This window comes from Muscardinus avellanarius, assembly GCF_963383645.1.
Source record: "Muscardinus avellanarius genome assembly, chromosome: 3".
NCBI lineage: Eukaryota > Metazoa > Chordata > Mammalia > Rodentia > Gliridae > Muscardinus > Muscardinus avellanarius.
Genome location: NC_137788.1, coordinates 158,224,899 through 158,245,093, shown reverse-complemented (window position 1 = coordinate 158,245,093; position 20,195 = coordinate 158,224,899). Strand labels below are relative to the sequence as shown.

Sequence of the window (20,195 nt, the reverse complement as noted above, 5' to 3'; positions counted from 1 at the left end):
CATGTTTGTAAAGGCTGAGAAATGTTGCTCTTTTTGGAGAGATGGGGTGTGGAGATGTTGCCATGTGATACGGACCAGGTGTCAGAGCCTGGAGCCTTAAAGGCTCAGCCCAGCCCTCTCTCTTGAGTGGCGTGACTTGTGTGGCTTGGGCTGTTGGGACTTTGCTTTCTTCTTCGCCTGGACAAGGTCTTGGGTGGCCTTCCACTCCAGAAGCTGGTGGCTCCTTCCTCTGGGCATTGGGCTCATTTCAAAGATGCTTCGCAACTGGGATCTGCAGTGAAGCAAAGCCCTCCATCCTCCCTCTGCTCCCACGCTGCAGGTGAGAGGTCCTCCTGGGAGGACAGAGAGGGCGAGGTCTTCCCCTCCTGAAGCACTGCAGAGTCAGGCTGGCTGAGTGAGAGCGCAGATTCCAGCCTCTACCCTGGGTTCCGCTCACTCTCTTTGCAAAACATGTTTGTTTCTGTGTGTGTGTGTGTGTGTGTGTGTGTGTGTGTGTGTGTGAGAGAGAGAGAGAGAGAGAGAGAGAGAGAGAGAGAGACTTGCCAGAACTTGTTCTCTCTGTGAGTAAAACACATACACACTCACATGTGCACACACACATATACACACCCTGAGAGATGTTGCGCACCACCTTGTGAGTGCTGCTACTTCTATACCCTGGCCTCCCACACTCTCTGAGATGGGACCAGGATGCTCTGGGACCTCGGGAGATGGCAATTGTTTGGCCATGAGTTTCAAGAAAATTGCTACATCATTTATTCCATTTTTCTTCTTCTCCTTCTCTTCCTTCTTCCTCCTCCTCCTCCTTCTTCTTTCTTTGAGATTGAACCCAGGGCCATCCTACCTCCAAGCTATACCCCACCCTATTTGTTTTTTATTTCGAAACAGGGGGTTGAGAGCTTGATGAGAGTCATTCCTTGCTGACACTGTCTTCAAACCCGCAGTCTTCCTGTCTCGGCCTCCCAAGTACTGGGATGACAGGCACGTGCCACCACGCCCTACCTGCATGTGTACAAGCATGCGTGCAGAAACCCAAAGTCCAAAACCAGATACCTTGAAATCAGGTACCTTGAGTGTTTTATCTCACTCACCTAAGAAAAGGGTCTTGCCATGGTTGACAACATTTTATCCAAAACATTGTACACTGTTCTCCAAGTGGTGATTTCCAGATGTGCAGCAGTGTTCAGTCACGTAATTACATTGAGCTGAGTGTCTTATGTGTGGAATGGGGCTTTCATGTGGGTTGTTGAAGCACTGCCCCTTTTGGACTCACAGTTCTACTCAAATCCATAGGAAGGAGTCATGTGGGTAGCCTTGCATTTCCAAATCATAGGAAGAAGTGATACGTAGCCTTGAGCTTGTAAAGGGATGTGTAAATAGACAACCTATCCGCAGCATCAACACCAGGAAGGTATATAAATGCCCAGAAATGGGATCAACATCCCTTTCAAGAGATACAGCCAACAACACAGTGCTGGAGGCCTCTCCCTGTGAGTGTGGCCGCCACTTGGTCAAAACAGCCCGTTTGTCCCTGCCGGACACAGGCCTGCCTTGTTAGGAAATGAGCCCACAGCACCTCGCAGAACTCCGCGTACAGTAAGAGAGAGTGGAAATGGGGCTGTGAGCACGAACGAGCAGGCGCGTTATAAATAGAGACCACTCTCTCAATTCCACTCTAGTTAGTCATGGAGGGACAGTGTGAGCTTTATAAACTTATAAGGAATATACAAACAGTTCCAAATTTAAAATAACTCGGAGTCATTTTTAAGTGTGTGAAATGTTTTTTTTTTCTCCACCCTGTCCATTTAAGTATCTATGACAGGCAGGCAGAAGCCAGCACCGTGCCTCTCAGTGCCCAAGACGGTGGCTCCCAGTGATGGAGAGGAGCTACAGGAGAGCCGCCATTCCACAGAGAGTTCTTGCTTTTATTTATTTATTTATTTATTTATTTATTTATTTTTAGAAAGACAAAAATGGGCCAGGTGTGGTGGCGCACGCTTGTAATCCCTGCGCTTGGGAGGCAGAGACAGGAGGATCGCGCAGGTTCGAAGCCAGCCGGGCGCACTGGCTTAGGAGACCCTGTTTCCAAATAAAAATGTAAAAATAGGTCTGGGAGTGTAGCCCGGAGGTAGAAGGGCTTCCAGGAACCCCAGTACCACCGAAGAAGAAGAAGAAGAAGAAGAGGAGGAGGAGGAGGAGGAGGAGGAGGAGGAAGACAAAAAAGGAAAAAGAAAAGAAAAGGTGGAGGGAGGGACACTGTGAGCGTTCATGGCACCAGGCACCCGGCCCATGCTGACCTGGCTCTGCTCATTGTACCCAGGCCTGTCCTGCTTGGACCCTAAAGCCAGCCCTTGTTGTGTCTGATCTTTCTCCGCCATTAAAACTTATCTATAGCTGGGAACAGCGGTATACATCCAAACTCCCAGTACTTGGGAGGCTGAGACAGGAGGATTGCAAGTTCAAGGCTAGCCTCAGCAACTTGGTGAGACTCTGTTTCAAAAAAAAAAAACACTTTAAAAGGGCTGGGGGTGGCCGAGTGTGGTGGCGCACACTTGTCATCCCCGCGCTTGGGAGGCTGAGACAGGAGGATCGCGCAGGTTTGAAGCCAGACGTGCTGGCTAAAGAGACCCTGTTTTCAAATAAAAAAGTATAAAATAGGTCTGGGTGTGTAGCCCTGAGGTAGAAGGGTTTCCAGGAATCCCAGTACCCAAAAAAAGAAAAAAAAAAAAAAAGGCTAGGGGTGTAGCTCAGAGGTAGAATGCCCCTGGGTTCAATCCCTAGTACTAAAAATAAAAAAGAATAAGAAATTTAAAAAAAAACTTAATCCACATTTTCCAAATTTGTATGTAGGCTTTGAAAGGAATTAAAAAGAAAGAATTTGGGGACAGTTTTAAAGTACACTAAAATAGGTTTTAAAAAAAGAATAGTCTGTTTTATGTAAATACAATGGTCATTTAAAAATAGAAGATGAACCCTTCCCCCATCTTATTTAATATTGGACTTTATTGCTTTTCTGTTCCCTCACGGCCATCCGAGGAGACCCTCTGTGACGTAGCATCCACTTCGTTTGCCAAGATCTTCTCCAGAGGCTTCTGCAGCAGTTAAGCGCTTTGCATAACCCTGTCTTATTTTGTCGGTGGAGCAGGTAGCTCCGTCCTGGTCCCTGTAGATGAGGCGGCTCTGACGACCCCACCCCCCACCCCTATCAAAGGATGGCACACGTGGGCCATCAAGTCCTTCTTCCTTGAGACTGAATCCAGAATGCAAATAGATTCCGGGGTCCACGCAGGCCGCTCGCCGACTTCAGTCCAGTGTGCCCGTGACTTTCCCACTGCGTGTTGATAGGCGGGTGCATGTTGAGGGCTTGTTTTCCCACAGTATGAGCCGTGGATACCAGAATTGAAGAATGAAAAAATAAAGGGAATGGGGAATGGAGGACCGACAGAGGCTACCGAGGGTGACCCTGGAAAACTCTGTGCTCGGTGGAAGAGGTAATCACAAAAGACTGTCCGTTGTAGGGTCCCGGTAAGCACAATGTTTGCAATGGCCAGATGAAAGGAGAGAGTGAGGTCATGGCTGTGCTGGGCAAGGGAGGGGTAGGTGGCACAGCATGGCTGATGGCTTGGGCTGATGAAAATACTCTGTGTGTGTGTGTGTGTGTGTGTGTGTGTGTGTGTGTGTGTGTGTGTGGCACTGAGGACTGGTGAATTGAACCCAGGGCCATTCTACCTCTAGGCTACACTCCCAGCCCTATTTTGAATCGAGGTCTCACTAAGTTGCGGAGGGCCCCCCAAGTTGAGCTGAGGCTGGCCACGAATCTGCCCTCCTCCTGTGTCAGCCTCCCAAGTTCAGGGATTACAAGGGTGTGCCACCACGCCCGGCTCTGTTGAAAATAGTATGAATCACTGTGGTGATATTTGAACAATTCTGTGAAGGTATTCAGGGCTATCAAATTTTGCACTTGAAATGCATGAATAATAAAGTCTGTGAATTAGATCTCAATAGTCATTCTTAAAAAAAAAATGTGCAAAGGAAGAAAAGAAAATCCTCGAGCCCATAGTAAGGAAATCTAGGAGCTCAGCCGAAGGGATCCTGGGCTGTCTCTGCTTCTGTTGATGGCTTCCCTTACTCTTGTTCCCAGCTCTCTCAATCTCTACTTAATAATGATGCTCTTTAGAATGTGGCTCCTTGAGTAAAGCTCCGTGGTTGCCCTTTCTGCAACTTGCCTTCCTTTTTTTTCAGTCCCAGCCGTCTGCGCCGGTACCGGAGACTTCAAAGAGCCCGTGGGCCCTGGCAGTGGGCGATCATTTCTTTTTCTCAGTAATGAAATGTTCACAGGTGCCTTCCGCACAAACCTCATGGCTTACCCTCTGTGTGTGACCAGGAGCATCCCCTGGGAACTGGGCTGTTTCTGTGCACCTTTGGAGTAGGCTTGCCCAAGGGGAAGGCGGCTCAGGATCCGTTTCTTCTCTTGTCTCATGATAAAGTTTTCAGCTCTGCCGGAGCATGTGAATGGCTGACGGGAGCGTATCCCGTCTCATTTGTGAGGCTCGTTTGGGTGGCCCTGGCTCTGGGGGACGCCGAGTCTTTTGGGCCTCGTTGTTCTGGCTTCCCGATAGCACAGTTGTTCCTGTATGCGAGTTGCTCCGTGGACCGTGTGGCCGTCACTAAGTACCTCACAGGAAAGGAGCTGCTGTGACCCTTGCTGACACCCGCTGAGACCCAGCCTTGCAGATTTGTGCTGGGAAAATGAACCTGTGGGTACCATTAGCTGTCATTCAGTTAATAAAGAAGGCCAAGCCGGGAGTGGTGGCACACACCTCGTAATCCCAGTACTTAGGAGGCTGAGACAGGACGATCGCAGGTTCGTGACCGGCCTCAGCAATGTAGTGAGGAGGTCTCCTGCAACTTAATGAGACCCTGTTTCAAAATTAAAATAGAGCTGGGGGCAGAGCTCAGAAGGAGGGTGAGGCGAGCTCTTATTCCCTCTCTCTGACCCATTTGGGGACCAGAGAGAACGTGAGCTTTTGGTCCTTAGGTCTTCGATATTGTAGTGAAGCTTAGAAGAATTCCACAAATAAGTTGGGCATGGTGGCACAGGCCTGAAATCCCAATACTTGAGAGGCCGAGACAAGAGGATCACAGGTTTGTGGCCAGCCTCAACAACTTAAGCCCTCAGCACCTTTGCAAGAATCTGTTTCAAAATAAAATAGAGCTGGGGGGTGTAGCTCAGAGGTAGAATGCCCCAGGTACGATCCCTAGTACCCCCACACACATTTCCCACAAATATATTATTACCACTACTTAGACTTGTCCAACTTCAAGTCTCTGATGGAGAATGGGGCAGAAATGGACAGAAACATAGGATTGAGGATTCATAGGTGAATATATTGAAATCCTCTTTAGTACCATTGTTTTAAAAAGATGAGGTTTTTCCAAAAGACCAGGGCCTTGGGCAGTGGGTACTAGTGGTGTGTCCTGCCCTTCAGTCCTGGGCATCTTCAGACCTACTTCCCAGCCCTCCCTCAGCCACCTGTCCATCTGTCTGCTGACCGTGCCCCTGACCTTTCGAGTCCAGACCACTCCTGATCGTATCCATAAAACCACATGCCAGAGGGCAATAAATTTTAGGGATTGAGTGCACAACTATAATCCCAGTACTTGGGAGACAGACGGGAGGAGCTCATGTTGGAGACCAGCCTCAGCAATTTAGTGAGATACTCAGCAATTTAGCAAGACCTTGTTTTGTTTTGTTTAAAAAAAAAAAAAAAAAAGCTGGGCACAGTTGTAATCCTAGTATTTGGGAGGCTGGGACAGGAGGATCAAGGTTTGCAGCCAGTCTCAGCTACTTATTGAGGCCCTCTGCAACTTAGTGAAACCCTGTTTTGAAATATAGAAAAAATTTTAAAAATAGGGCTGGGGGTGAGCTCAAAGGTAGAATACCTTTGGGTCCAATCCCTAGTATCACAAAAAACAAATAGTATAATAAAGAAGGGCTAGGGTTATATCTCAGAGGTAGAATGCCCCTAGTACAACATCCCTAGTACCTCAAAAAATAAATAAATAAGTAGTATAATAAAGAAGAGCTAAGATTATTAGCTCAGAGGTAGAATGCCCTGGGTTCAGTGCTCAGTTCCAAAAGTAAAGGAAGGAAGAGGAAGGAAGGAAGGAAGGGGAGAAGGAGGAAGAGAAGGAGAAGAAAGACACCACATACATTTCTACTTGGATACAAACACAAAATCAGCTCGTCGCAGACTGAACTGATCTTTCCGGACCGCTCAAAGGTAAATGGGGGGAAAAAAAGTCCACACTTCTAATTTCTCCAAGATAGATCTTGGATCTGCCTGCTCCCTCTAGACATAGACCATTGCCCCTGCGGGAGGAGGCCACTGCCCTCTATCCCCAAATGAAAGAGAATGAGCGTTTAAATGTGACCGTCACCCCGACGCCGTCCCCTTAGTGGTCGGTGGTGACCCCGACGCCGTCCCCTTAGTGGTCGGTGGTGACCCCGACGCCGTCCCCTTAGTGGTCGGTGGTGACCCCGACGCCGTCCCCTTAGTGGTCGGTGTGAGACGCGGTGTAACCTTTTCCATTTAGAGAGGCTACTGTCTTTATTGTTGGTCACTGTAAGACTTCCAAAGAATGGAAAGATCTCCTGGGCACAATCAGTGTGCGTTTTTACTCCGTGTGTCTGTCACTTTCTAGCACCTCTGATTTGCCTCTTGTTTTGAAAAGTAGAGATGCCCGTCATCACTCGCCCCGCGCTACTTATTCTCCGAACGCTGTCCCCCAGAGCGCCGCACTCGGAAATGTGGTTGCTGCACGAAATTGTAAGTTTTGGCACCCATGGAGGGCAGCCATCCGTCTGCTGGCGAGACACGCTGCCCGGGGCTTTTTAAGAAATCCCTTAATAGTCCTGAACACTAATAATATTTATATACATTGAGACGAGGCAAAATTTACAGCAGGCTTCTGGGGCTGGCTCCAGGACTCCCTAATCCCAGACTTCCTCCTGGTCTTCCGCCTGCCCCATAGAATCCTCTTGGGCACACTTGAGCAGCGGAGGCCCGGCTTCCCTCCCCCGAGCGGAGCCACCGCTGTTGATGGAGTTTATTCTCCAGGAATGAGTGATCTCCTCTCTTATATTCTCCTCCTCCTTCCATCGCACCCCATTTCTCATCTTCTGCAAAATACTGTGTGTGTGTGTGTGTGTGTGTGTGTGTGTGTGTGCAATCTGCATCATCATAAAGGAACCAGTTGATTTGGCTGCTCTTAGGAGGACTTGTTCTCTCTCAAGAAAGTGATCTTATCTAGTTTAAATTTTCTTGGAATTAGTTTGGAAGTAGCTCCCATCACTAGGAATAAACCCAATGTCCCCGGCCTGTGAACTCCATGGCATGACTAATTAATCCTCACTGCTCCATCCCTCTGGAAGACTGCACTGGACCCTGCCCAGACACCCTGCTTCTCAGGAAGGGGCCGAGGGTGGGGGTGGAGATGCAAAACATATCTAGCAGGTACTTTGTTAAATACTTATTTTTCTGTCTCATCCTGGGAAAACCCAGAATTCTTTTTTTTTTTTTTTTTTTCTTGGTGGTACTGGGGTTCCTGGAAGCCCTTCCACCTCCGGGCTACACTCCCAGACCTAATTTTATTCTTTATTTTGAAACAAGGTCTCACTAAGTGGCTGGTCAATGAACCTGTGAGCCTCCTGCCTCGGCCTCTCAAGTACTGGGGTTAGAAGCGTGCGCCACCATGCCTGGCCGTGAATAGTTCTATAGAATTTTCTTCGCATCATGGCAATCACTGTTTCTTAGCAATTCTTTTGCATTCGAGGTAAGGAGAAAATAGAAGGGTTCTGAAGGCGCTGTCGGTCCCACGACGTCACTGATGGTGACGGCAACAAGATTCCCTGCCTCCAAGCTCAGAGCACGGTGGTGCCGGGCGGCCGAAGGGCAGCCCGGGGTAGGATGTGCTTAGGGCTGTTGTTACACCTGGAGCACAGGCTGTGAGCATCGTCTCTGCCGCCGGTGTCGTTGAGCCGCGAGGATCCGTACAGTGCCCGAGCTTTGTATGGTCCACACAACAGGCTGCGATTCCCCTCTTCATTCGGTTCTACCCTCTCTGATCATGATACCCACTGTACTTCTGCCAGGCGACCTTCATAACAGTTTGGGCCCCATCTAAAACCAGTAGGCTTGCGTTGCCTGCCAGCAGACAGGCCGTGCATGCCTTGCTGGGACAGCCTCCTTCTCCCTCCTGACACGCACCTCCTCGTGCTCCTCCTCAGCCCCACGCTGTCCATTCCCGGTGCACAGGGATGCTAGCGGTCCTCACGCGCACATCTGTCTGGCACACAGGTGCGGCCTGCACCCGGCAAATCCTTGCCAAATAAATGAGTAAAAGAGGGCTCGGTGGCTCTATTTCTGTTGTTATTAGTTTTTTTTTTTTTTTTTTTTTCTGGCAAATCCTTGCCAAATAAATGAATAAAAGAGGGCTCGGTGGCTCTATTCCTGTTGTTACTAGTTTTTTTTTTTTTGTTTTGTTTTGTTTTGGTGATACTGGGGGTGGAACCCAGGGGCTTTCTATCTCCGGGCTATACTCCCAGACCTATTTTATATTTTATTTGAAAACAGGGTCTCACTAAGTTGCTGAGAGCCTCACTAAGTAGCTGTAAGTAGCTGAGGCTGGCTTAGAACCTGCGCGATCTTCCTGTCTCAGCCTCCCAAATACAGGGATTACAAGCGTGCGCCACCACGCCCGGCTGTTGTTATTAGTTTAAAAAGCAGAAATCGGAAGAGCCAATTTTAAGATCTCTTTAGCTCTCAGTCCTCGAAGTGACCCCAGTAATAGATAGAATTGGAGTTCGAGTCATTTAATCTGTTTCATTTTTGATGTTTCTGAGGGAACAATTTGATGGTAGAGTGTGTGTGCCTTAAGTATGCTAGGCTTATAAATTAAGCTCTTATTAGTCTCCTTAAAACAATCACCATGGTAGACACGCCCCCCTTCCCTACTCAGAGCACTGAGATGGACATTGGTATTCCCATGTATGTACATGTCGACGGAAGCCATTCCTGTTTTTACATCCACCTGTTTGCAGTGAAAGTGGAACTCTCAGATGCTACTAGCAGACGTGTTGACGGCCACAGACCTTCCAGAGGACAGTGTGACCCAGCGAGGTCAACCCTGGAAGTCGATCCTAATGAAATATCAAGGTCGCTCATGCAGATGGCAGTGCCGATTGAATATAAGACCTTGAGAATAAGGGAAATGTCTAATAGTAGGAGACAGGTATGACTTATGATGCTCTCCGCACTGGATGTAATCTCACTGATAAATGACTCTGGAATTTATTGTCTATTATCGCAAAAAACAAGTATCTTCTGCTGGCTTGATTCTTGTTTTTTGTTTTTGTTTTGTGGACCTGGGGATAGAACCCAGGGACATTTTTACCTCTGAGTCACACCCTCAGCTCTTTTTATTCTTTGTTTTGAAACAAAATCTTGCTGAGTTGCTACGGCTGTCCTCGAACCTGTGATCCTCCTGTCTCAGCCTCCCAAGTACTGGGATTGCAGACATGGGCCACCACGCCCCTAGGCTTGATCCTTTCTGATAGATATTTATATTAGTCTTTCTGTCCATGCATAGGCCCAAGGAAGATCTTGGAGGGTCCACATGATAAAGGGACCACTGGTGGGCAAGACCTATAGGTCCTTTATATTCTCTTCTCTTACCCGTGTGCTCTGATTTTTCGTTTCGAGCATGTACTTCTATAAGAAAAAGCAATTAGAATCTTCTCTCAGTGCCGTGCCCGTCAGAGTCAAAAATATACATATTCGAAGAGGTCTGTTTTGTTTTCCAACTTAAAATAAAGTAGGGCATGTGTAATGCAAGCCAGATTTCCCGTTTTGTTGATTTATACTTTCCTTACGAGTCCGAAGAGGCCGATGACCACAGCGCTGTCGTGGAAATAAGCGCCGGCTCGTCCCTCTGGGCTGCGAGCTGTGGCTCTGTGGTCTTTGGATGCTTCTTTCGCTTGCCATCAGCGCCGAGGGCGCAGAGGAGATGGCCTCTGGCGTCCTGTGGTCCCCGGGGCTGGGCACCCTGGCCACCCACATCCCACCATCCCGTACCTGACGGCGACCGGCTCATCTGGCCATGTTTCAGGTTCCTAACAGCTTAGGTTGTGGGGAGAAGTTCCGATCGCCGCTTACCCAGGACAGTCCCTTTTCTAGAGCCCTTCTCGTGGGCTCCAGGCGTCACCCTTGCTGTATTGTGCTCTTCATCTTGAAAACCCAGGAGCATTTTTGCGCACAAAGGCCGTTAACGCATTCCCAGTAAGGAGCTGCCCGTGGTGTTGCAGCCGTCAGCCGTGTTCTGAAACTACGATTTGTCTTGAGTCTTTCAGGAGAGAACTCGAATCCATGTAACGTTTATTACAGCACGGTGTTATAGTTCTATTATTAGTTTCTGTTAACCCCTCATTATACCTAATTTGTGACTTAAACTCCATCTAGCTGTGTATGAAGAGGGGAACCTACTGTATACAGGGTACTGTACTACTCATGGTTTCAGGTGTCTACCGGGGGTTTTGGAAAGGCTCCCCCACATAAAAAGAATTTAAAGTACATCCTGCTTTCAAAAATACTAGAAAGCTGGGTGTGGTGGTATACACCTATCATCTCAGTACTTGGGAGGCTGAGACAGGAGGCTTGGAAGTTTGAGGCCAGCCTCAGCAGCTTAGCAAGGCCCTCGGTAATTTAGTGAGACCCCGTTTCAAAAAAAAAAAAAAAAGATAGGTGCTGATCATGGTGGCGCACACTTGTAATCCCAGTACTAGGGAGACTGAGAGAGACAGGAGGATCACAGGCTTGAAGCCGGCCTCAGCAACTTAGTGAGGCCTTCTATAACTTAGTAAGACCCTGTTTCCAAATAATAAAATAAAAAGGACTGGGGGTGTAGCTTGGAGGTAGAATATCCCTGAGTTCAAGTCTCAGTACTACATTTTAAAAAAAATTAAAAAACAAGTAAGCTAGATCAGGGCTAAAATGTATTGCTCAGTGGTACAATGCCCCCTGGGCTCAATTCTCAGCACCAATAAAATAAAGTAAAATGAAATACTAGAGCCAGGCATGGTGGCGCGCTTTTGGAATCCCAGTAGTTAGGAGGCAGAGACGGGAGGAGCAAATGTTCGAGGGCAGCTTAGTGAGACCCTTTTTCAAAATAAAAAGAATAAAACACAGGGTAAGGGTGTAGTTTGGAGGAAGAATGCCTCAGAATTCCATCCCCAGGTACCACCAAAAAGAAAGAAAGAAAGAAAGAAAGAAAGAAAGAAAGAAAGAAAGAAAGAAAGAAAGAAAGGAAGGAAGGAAGGAAGAAAAAAGAGAAAAGAAAGAGAAAAGAGAGAAAGAGAAAGACTAGCGCACCATGCGGTTCCTGGAGAACTCACCGGCGCTCACTTGGCATGGGTTGATGTGGGTGATGATACCCCATTTTAGAGCAGGGCGTGGTGGCACACGCTCATAATCCCGGCATTTGGGAGGCTGAGACAGGAGGATCGAGGTCCATGGAGAGACTCAGCTATTTAGTGAGGCCCTTTGCAGCTCAGCAAGACCCTGTTTCCAAATAAAGACTAAAAAATAGGGCTGGGGTGTAGCTCGGAGGTAGAATGCCCCTGGATTCCATCCCCAGGACTGGGAAAAAAAAAAAAAAATCTTACAGATGAGCGAGGAGGGCAGGTGCGCGCCCCTGGTGCCATGCGTGCGTCTCACCGCGGTGTCTGTCCCCACAGTGTGCCCGAGCGCGTGCGGGAAGCGGGCGTGCACCGAGAGCAACGAGTGCTGCCACCCGGAGTGCCTGGGCAGCTGCCACGCGCCCGACAACGCCACGGCCTGCGTGGCCTGCCGCCACTACTTCTACGAGGGCGAGTGCGTGCCCGCCTGCCCGCCCGACACCTTCCGCTTCGAGGGCTGGCGCTGCGTCAAGCGCGACTTCTGCGCCAACATCCTGAGCGCCGAGAGCAGCGACTCCGAGGGCTTCGTCATCCACGACGGCGAGTGCATGCAGGAGTGCCCCTCGGGCTTCATCCGCAACGGCTCGCACAGGTGGGCGCACCGGGCCGCGCGTTTCCGAGGGCTGGCTCGTGTATCCAGTCAGTTGGATGCGCTTTTCATTTGCAATGAAGTGCCAAGCCTGATAGCTCCGGGGCCTGGAGGTCACCTCTCCCTGCGAGATGCCGGCCTGCAGCTTCAGATCTGCCTCCCTGGGCTGCTGTTTCAGCGCAGGAGAAATATTCATTCATTCATTCATTCATTCATTGGTGGTACTGGGGTTCCTGGAAGCCCTTCTATCTCCGGGCTACACTCTCAGACCTATTTTATATTTTTATTTGGAAACAGGGTCTCTTAAGCCGGTGAGGCTGGCTTTGAACCTGTGCCATCCTCCTGTCTCCGACTCCCAAGTGCAGGGATTACAAGCGTGTGCCACCACGCTGGTGCCTCATTCATTCATTTATTTATGGTACTGGGGATTGAACCCAGGGCATCCTATCTCGGAGCCACACACACCCCAGCCCTATTTTTTTATTCTTTCCTTTGAAACAGGGTCTCAGTGAGTTGCAAAGGGCCTCACTGAGTAGCTGAGGCTGGCCGTGAACCACCACGATCCTCTGGTCTCAGCCTCCCAAATGCTGGGATTACAAGGGTGCGCCCCCACGCCCGGCTTGCAGGAGAAATTTTAGGAACACGAAGTCAGAGACTGAGCCTTCAACAGGTTGGGCCTTCGCAAGAGGTTCTGTGTCCAAACTAAAGCAAGGCCTGAGCTATCTAAGAGGGCTTTCTCAGCGCACACCCTGGGCCCTGCAGCGGTGCCTGGCACCCAAAAAAAGGCTCGGCCACAATTCAGACATGCATCGCCTTCTTCCTGAGGGTGAGGGGAGGGCAAGGTTGACTGGTCCTGGGTATCCCTGCCTTTGACCTGCATGTGCAATTCCTTCTGCTACCTGGGAGCCATCAGCCATTCCACGCACCAGACCAGTGGCTCTGAGACACTCCCCCTTATGGTTGTTCATCTTCTCCTGTGGTTACATTCTTAAAGAATTGAGCCATTGCCTTCCCTACTTAAAGAATTCTTCCCATTCTTAAAGAATTGAGCCAATCCCCCCCCCCCCGGACTGGAGATGGAACGAACTTAGGGGCTTTCTCCCTCTGAGCTACAGCCCCAGCCCTATTTTCTAGTGTGTGTGTGTGTGTGTGTGTGTGTGTGTGTGTGTGTGTGTGTGTGTTACTGTGGATGGAGCCCAGAGTCTTTCTACCTCGGGCTCTACTCCCAGACCTATTTTATATTTTTTATTTGGAAACAGGGTCTCACTAAGTTGCTGAGAACCCCACTAAGTAGCTGAGGCTGGCTTCGAACCTGGGCGATCCTCCTGTCTCAGCCTCCCAAGCACGGGGATTCCAAGTGTGCGCCACCACGCCCGGCTTAGTCTCTTTATTTTTGAAACAGGGTGTCACTGAGTTTTGAAGGGCCTCGATAAGTAGCTGAGGCTGTCTGCGAACCCCGATCCTCTGGTCTCAGCCTCCCTAATGCTGGGCTTACACGGGTGTGCCACCGTGCCGGCTCCTACCCATTCTTACAGTCTACTCACAACAAGGATCTGCTTTTCCTGTTTTAAAATAAAGTACCATCAAGAAATAATAAATGCCCCTCTTTCAGCCTTTGAGGCCTATTTTATACTTACGTTAAAATAGGTTTTTTTTAATGGTGTTTATGCTCTCTTTATGAGAATGAATTTGAGGAAGGCTGACCTATAAATACACCATCAGAACACTTCCTTTTAAACACATTTCTTCAGTGCCAGATGATTTTAGATATCTTAATAAAGGGGTAGGTACACCTAAGAATTTTCAATTTGAGTAAAAGATGGAGGAAAAAACAAACGTACACTTATCTTACAGCCCAGCAGTGACAACCCTGGACATTTATCCCAGCAAAGTAAAAACTTATAGCCACTGAAAAGTGGGCACACAGCTGTTCACAGCAGCTTTATTTGTAAGATCCCCAAATAGAAACAACACAGATGTCCTATAGTAGGTAAAGCAGGCTGTCATACATCCATACCGTGGAATATTACTCAGCAATAAAAAGGAAGGGACCGCTGAAAGGCCAAGCAGCGTGGCTGGAGTTCAGGGGCATTGTGCTGCACGAAGAAAGCCGACCTCACAATTGTCACATTCTGTATGATTCCATGGATACAACATTCTATACATGACAAAAATTACAGGGATAGAGAACAGTGGTGATCGCCAGGAGTTAGGGGTGTTGGCAGGAATGGGAGGGCAGGACCTCAGGTGGGCAGCGCGGAGAGATATGTTCACGGCAAGCGCAGTCCCGCATGCTGGCTGCAGCGAGCGTTACGCAGATCCACGTGGGGCGCTCTGGCACAGGACTCCGCACACGTGGTGCCAGTGTTAATTTCCTGCTTTGATATTTCATTATCATGATGTAAGATGTGGCAACTGTTGGAAGAAATTGGGTGAAGGGTGCATGTGCCCTCTCTGTACTATCTTCATAAGTTTCTGTGCATCTAGAATTATTTCAAAATGAGAACTCTTTTTTGTTTGTTTGTTTGTTTTTGTTTTGGTGGTACTGGGGTTTCTGAAAGCCCTTCTACCTCCAGGCTAGACTCCCAGGCCTATTTTATATTTTTATTTGGAAACAGGGTCTCTTAAGCCAGCGCGGCTGGCTTCGAACCTGCGCGATCCTCCTGTCTCCGCCTCCCAAGCGCGGGGATTACAAGCGTGCACCACCACGCCCAGCAAGAACTATTTTTTATTTTTATTTTTTTATTTTATTTTTATTTTATTTTTTGTAGTACTGGGGTTCCTGGAAGCCCTTCTACCTCTGGGCTACACTCCCAGATCTATTTTATATTTTGGAAACAGGGTCTCTTAAGCCAGCGTGGCTGGCTTCGAACCTGCGTGATCCTCCTGTCTTCACCTCCCAAGCGCGGGGATGACAAGCGTGCGCCACCATGCCCGGCAAGAACTGTTTTTTAAAGGGAGTGCATGTAGTGGGGGAGGGGAGTTACACGTATACAAGCAAATCAAAGACACAGAAGAAGAGTGTGCAGAGAAGACGTTACTCCCCAGGTTAGGAAAGACAATGTTGAGCTCAATGTTAAAGGAAGGTTCTGTCCCCTTCTGGGCAGGTCCATGTCCACGTAGGACCTTTGAAAGCCCGGACCCCACCCCCTCAATAGGGACCAGGAAGATGCTAGAGAATTTTTTATTACCTATCACCTTTGAAAGAAAATAAAACCCTGCATCTTTGCCAGAGATATAAACTGTCATTCTAGGGAAGGACGAAGGAATTTAATTAAAAAGAAAAATACAGCTATAACATCACATTGCTTTTCTTGAATGTGTTTTTACTTTGTGTAGTGTTAAAAAGGCCATTTAAGAACAGTAACAGAGACGATTCTCCGTCTTACATTGCACACATGATGACACACACTATTGCACACATCCCCCATACGGTGGTTTTATCTTGTTTGGAGATCAGCCCGACTTTCTGACCCTGGCTCTGTGCACAGCTATAGAGCCCGTCTTCTTGTCTATTTTCTATGTAACCCTAGATAAGGAAGAGAAAGCCCAGTGTTACCCATCCCGGGTCCTCGGTGGTGTGTGACGCACACCGGAGAGGATTTGAAACGGGAGCTCATTGCGAAGTCCTGGACATTCCTTGCTTTTGTTGTACCTGTAGCACAAACAACATTTGTATCAACTTACAAGTTTTTGTAAAACACTTTCAAGAAATAATTTCAGTTGTGCATTAGCAAGAAAACGATGGGCCTGTGCTATACGCCACGTGCTATTGGGAATCCCCCACCGGGCTTTGCTGCAAGAGTGAGTTAGACTCCTGTGAGCACCAAAGACAAGGCGGTCCCTCTGTTACTCCTCCAGGTGTGCAGCCGGGGCCACAACCTCAGAGCAGCGCCTCTCTCCCCCAGACCCCCGGAGCTTCCTCTCTGCAAGCCTGTGTCTCCCGCATGGAGCTGGCCGGCTCACCACTTAGCAGCCAGAGACACACTCAGCATAAACCACATGGTTTTGTCTAAAAACAGCGGCCAGCTTTTCCTTTGCAGATACTTTCCGCTTTGGGTTGCAATTCGAGTGGCTTACCCTGGATAGTCTCAGGAGATACCGTGTGCTCAGAAACTTCAAGAGGCCGGGTGCGATGGCGCACGCTTGGAATCCCAGCATTGGGATCCCAGCTGAAACAGGAGGATCTCAGGTCACGGCCTGCCTCAGTTACTTAGTGAGGCCCTTTGGCACTCAGTAAGACCCTGTTTCAAAATAAAGAATAAAAAAATAGGGCTGGGATTGTAGCTTGGAGGTAGAATGCCCCTGGCTTCCATCCCCAGTACTGAGGGGGGAAATAAAACACAATTTCAAAAGACTTGCTCTTGGTAATGCACACTGTAATAACAGCTAAAAAGCCTCTTCTTCTTGGGACGCTGAGACAGGAGGGTCACAGGTTCCAGACCAGTCTCAACAAGTTAGTGAGACTTTCAGTAGCCTAGCAAGATCCCTGTTTCAAAACAAAAACAAAATAAAACATGACTGGGGGTATAGCTCAGAGACAGAATGCCCCTGGCTTCAATCCCCAGTAACAAACACACTCCTTATATTTGTTTACTGCCAGGAGATAGACTCCATCTCCCATCTCAATTCTGCTCTGGGTCGCCTCTTTCTCTTTGACAGCATGTACTGTATTCCGTGCGAAGGCCCTTGCCCCAAGGTCTGCGAGGAAGAGAAGAAAACAAAGACCATCGATTCTGTGACTTCTGCTCAGATGCTGCAAGGATGCACCATCTTCAGGGGCAATCTGCTCATTAATATCCGGCGAGGCAGTAAGTATTGCACCCCATGGATGGCTGGACGGACCGCTCTCTTTGTTTGTGGATGCTTTTCCTAAATCTGTGCCCGAGTCACAACTGAAATAATAATGGGCTCAGAAAAACACCAGCATGCCTACGTCTCGTCCATGACGTCTCTCCTCTGAGTTTCCCGCGAAGGTAAAAAGCAGATTGAAAGGCAGCCTGTGCTTTCACCACTGGCACAGCCTCTTCCTATAAACAGGGTCACCCCTCGTCTCCCATTAGTCACATCTGGCTCTGAGGAGAGCACGTCCCAGCACAGAAGAGGCTGGTGACTCAGCCCGCTCAGCTGAAGCCAGACCCACGTGTCCTTAAGCCCAAAGAGCCCTGGTGACGTGGCCATATTGAGACTGAACAAAGGCAAGAGTTTGATACCATGTGCAAATTTAATTAAGTCCAGAAGAGTGGTAGATGGCCCCGTTTGCTTCTGAGAGCCAAGGAGATGCAGGTCGGAGTCATCGGGTACCTAAAGTTTGGTTGAACACCTGTGGAATCGTCTTTATTTGCCTCAGGTGGCACTCCCCAGACCTTGCTTATGAGCTGCATTCCGCACAGCCTTCCTCACTGACACCTGCTGCCCTGTTTTCCTTCTGGTCCTTGATGGATGAGGACAACTAGTCATGGTGCCTTCGGTTGTCCACCACGGGGCCACTTGGTCAAGGTGCTGATGATTTCATAAGCTGGAATAAATAGAATAAGAAGACCTTGCAGTTGAAAGGAGTATTTTTAACAAATCCCTTTGTAAAGATTTTTTTTTTTTTACAGTTTGAAGAGATAAACAATGACTGACATATTTATCCTACATACTTACTTTTTCTTTTTTTTTTTTTGACTAAGCTATGTTCTTATGATTTAGAGATGGCAGAAGCCAGTTTTTGCCTAGCTCATTTGGAATTTTTTTTCTGTCCGTTGTTCTTCATGACCTGACCCTTCACAAGGGAGATAAACTTGTTCCCCACAACTAGAACTCTTTTTCCTGGTGGTACTTCTAAAGTTCTGTTCTTCTTGCTGTTACTGTATTTCTTAATTTACTTTTAGTTTACTCATTCCTAGAAGTACCTAAAGCATTTATTTAAATTTTTCTGTCCTGAAGATAAAAATTGAATCTATGAATTAAACCCATGGAGAATATCCTCTGAGAAGGAATTAGTATATATTCATGCCTAAATGACGACGTGTGTCTTCGGGGTCTCAAGCGACACTTGGGTTTGGGTGATGGGACATCTACTGGAAGGAGATTCCCATTTATCCTCTGAGGAACGATGCTTCTTCTTTATTTTATCAAATGAAAGCAAAACAGAGCCTTTTATGAAGTAAATCTGACTTCCCATGCATTGAACCACACCTAATTATACTCTTCATGATAATTCTGGCATAAACCAAACCACAGTTCATCCGGGGTTTTTTTTTACAGCAAGAAATGGTACCGAGATAAAAGGAGATGCACTGTTTCTGCATCATATTTTAACATCTGTACGAATGACAATTTTTTCAACTGTGTCCCCGTTCCAAAAGCAATCCATGGGCATCGTAGAAAACATGGAGATGCGGATGTGGGTTTTTAAAACTCACCTCTAGATGGCCATTGTTACCATCCTGAAATATTTTCCTCCATTCTTTAGTAAGATGGAGTCTAAAATCCAGATGGCCTTATCTCAGGAACTGGAAATACAGCAAGGGCAGCTTCTAATGAGACTGAGGAAACTATTTACTCTCGGAGTTGCACCGTGGAGGCAGGGCGGTCTGTTGACAGAGCGGAGGAAAAGACAGTCCCTAGATCTGCCAGCCTGAGCTAATTGGCTGGCTGGTATTTACGATTTTACATTCTGTTCATCAGCTTGGGAACGGCGGTACCTAGCCACCTAGAGATGTGCTCGCCCTGCTCGCCCCTGCTCTGGAGGCCGTGTGTTGTCATGAAGGATGGCGGGACCCTGAGCGTCTCAGTGGGCTCCCCCGAAACAGGACCCGCCTCAAATTGTCCCCCACCATGCTGTGATGGTCCAAGTGTAAGTCTATCGCCCCGACACCGAGCGAGCCCCCAGTGACACAGTCCCCTTCTCGTGCAGATAACATCGCCTCGGAACTGGAGAACTTCATGGGGCTCATCGAGGTGGTGACGGGCTACGTGAAGATCCGCCATTCCCACGCCTTGGTCTCCTTGTCCTTCCTGAAGAACCTTCGCGTGATCTTAGGAGAGGAGCAGCTGGAAGGGTAAGTGTCCTGGACTTGAGGAACCATCTCCCCCGTGGCAAAATCAGTACTGTGCTTTTAAAACTACGTAATTAAGGTAAGAGACCTTCCTGGCTAAAGAGAAGCAAGCAGAAGCTTGCTTCATACACACGGAGTCATGAAGCTCCGCCCTTCGGACATTGCGATTTTGAAAAACAGACACGTTTTTGTGCTAACAGGGTTGGACCCTTTCCGTCAGGGGTTGCGGGGCTAGCTGTCGCCGATGAGACGGGAGGCTGGGTTGTTCCTGGGGACTCTTCCTGCCAAGAGTGACAGTGGCTGGTCTGAAGTGTTTAACTCAGCGGAGTCATTATTCACGGAACCCTTATGTGCGTCAGATGCTGCCCGGCACTATGTAAAGAGTATCTTGTAAACTCCTGTACCATAAGAGACTTGGGAGAGTGCAGGCAATTTGTTTTGTTATAAAGAAATCTTGATTCGCAAAATTGTTTTTATTGATTGGCTTATAGGATTTGCACTATTGATAGAATTTTTGCCTTCTGCAGAGAGCTGTGCTTTGTGATCGGGGTTTTAAAATAACCGTGGGCTTTTCATCAGCGGATAAAAGCCGGTGCTTATGGCGGACACAGTTTCTTTGCAGCGGCTGGCCCGCGGATACCTCGACCTAAGTCCTTTCCTCTGCGCACTCTCCCTTTTAAATATGGCTCTTGGGTGGCTTCGGGATGACACTTTTGAGATAAAAAGGAGTCGTCAATTAAGAGTTGTAATCCTTCTAAAGAGAATTTGGAGAAATAACGTAAGGGTGGGAGAAGAGGTAGGAAGGTCATGGGAAAAGTTGTCCTTGCTGATTTTCCTGCCCCAGCTGGATAAAGTTACCGTGTAAGGGTTTCTTTACAGCCTCCCGGTTTTTTCTCAGGCTAACCCTTGGTTAGTGTCGAATTCTTAAAATTCCATCATCCGATACAGCTAGAGAAAGAGGGCAGCTCTTCATTCCGTCCTTGAAAAGCATACTGTCCTCCCCACTGGGAACACGGATTCTTGAGAAAAACTTTTTTCTTCTTGC

General features: G+C 48.2%; 1 protein-coding gene across 2 annotated transcripts in view; it reads left to right on the top strand.

The window, feature by feature from the left end:
* Nucleotides 1–20,195, top strand: part of IGF1R (insulin like growth factor 1 receptor) — a gene marked incomplete at its 3' end in the record, with an annotated part of 296,941 nt that overhangs the window by 217,571 nt on the left and 59,175 nt on the right. For both annotated transcript variants that reach the window (XM_080692580.1, XM_080692579.1), the window contains exons 3-5: nucleotides 11,795–12,107; nucleotides 16,767–16,915; nucleotides 19,009–19,153. In XM_080692580.1, coding sequence (XP_080548706.1) covers nucleotides 11,795–12,107; nucleotides 16,767–16,915; nucleotides 19,009–19,153 — 607 coding nt within the window. The remainder of the gene's footprint in view (nucleotides 1–11,794; nucleotides 12,108–16,766; nucleotides 16,916–19,008; nucleotides 19,154–20,195) is intronic.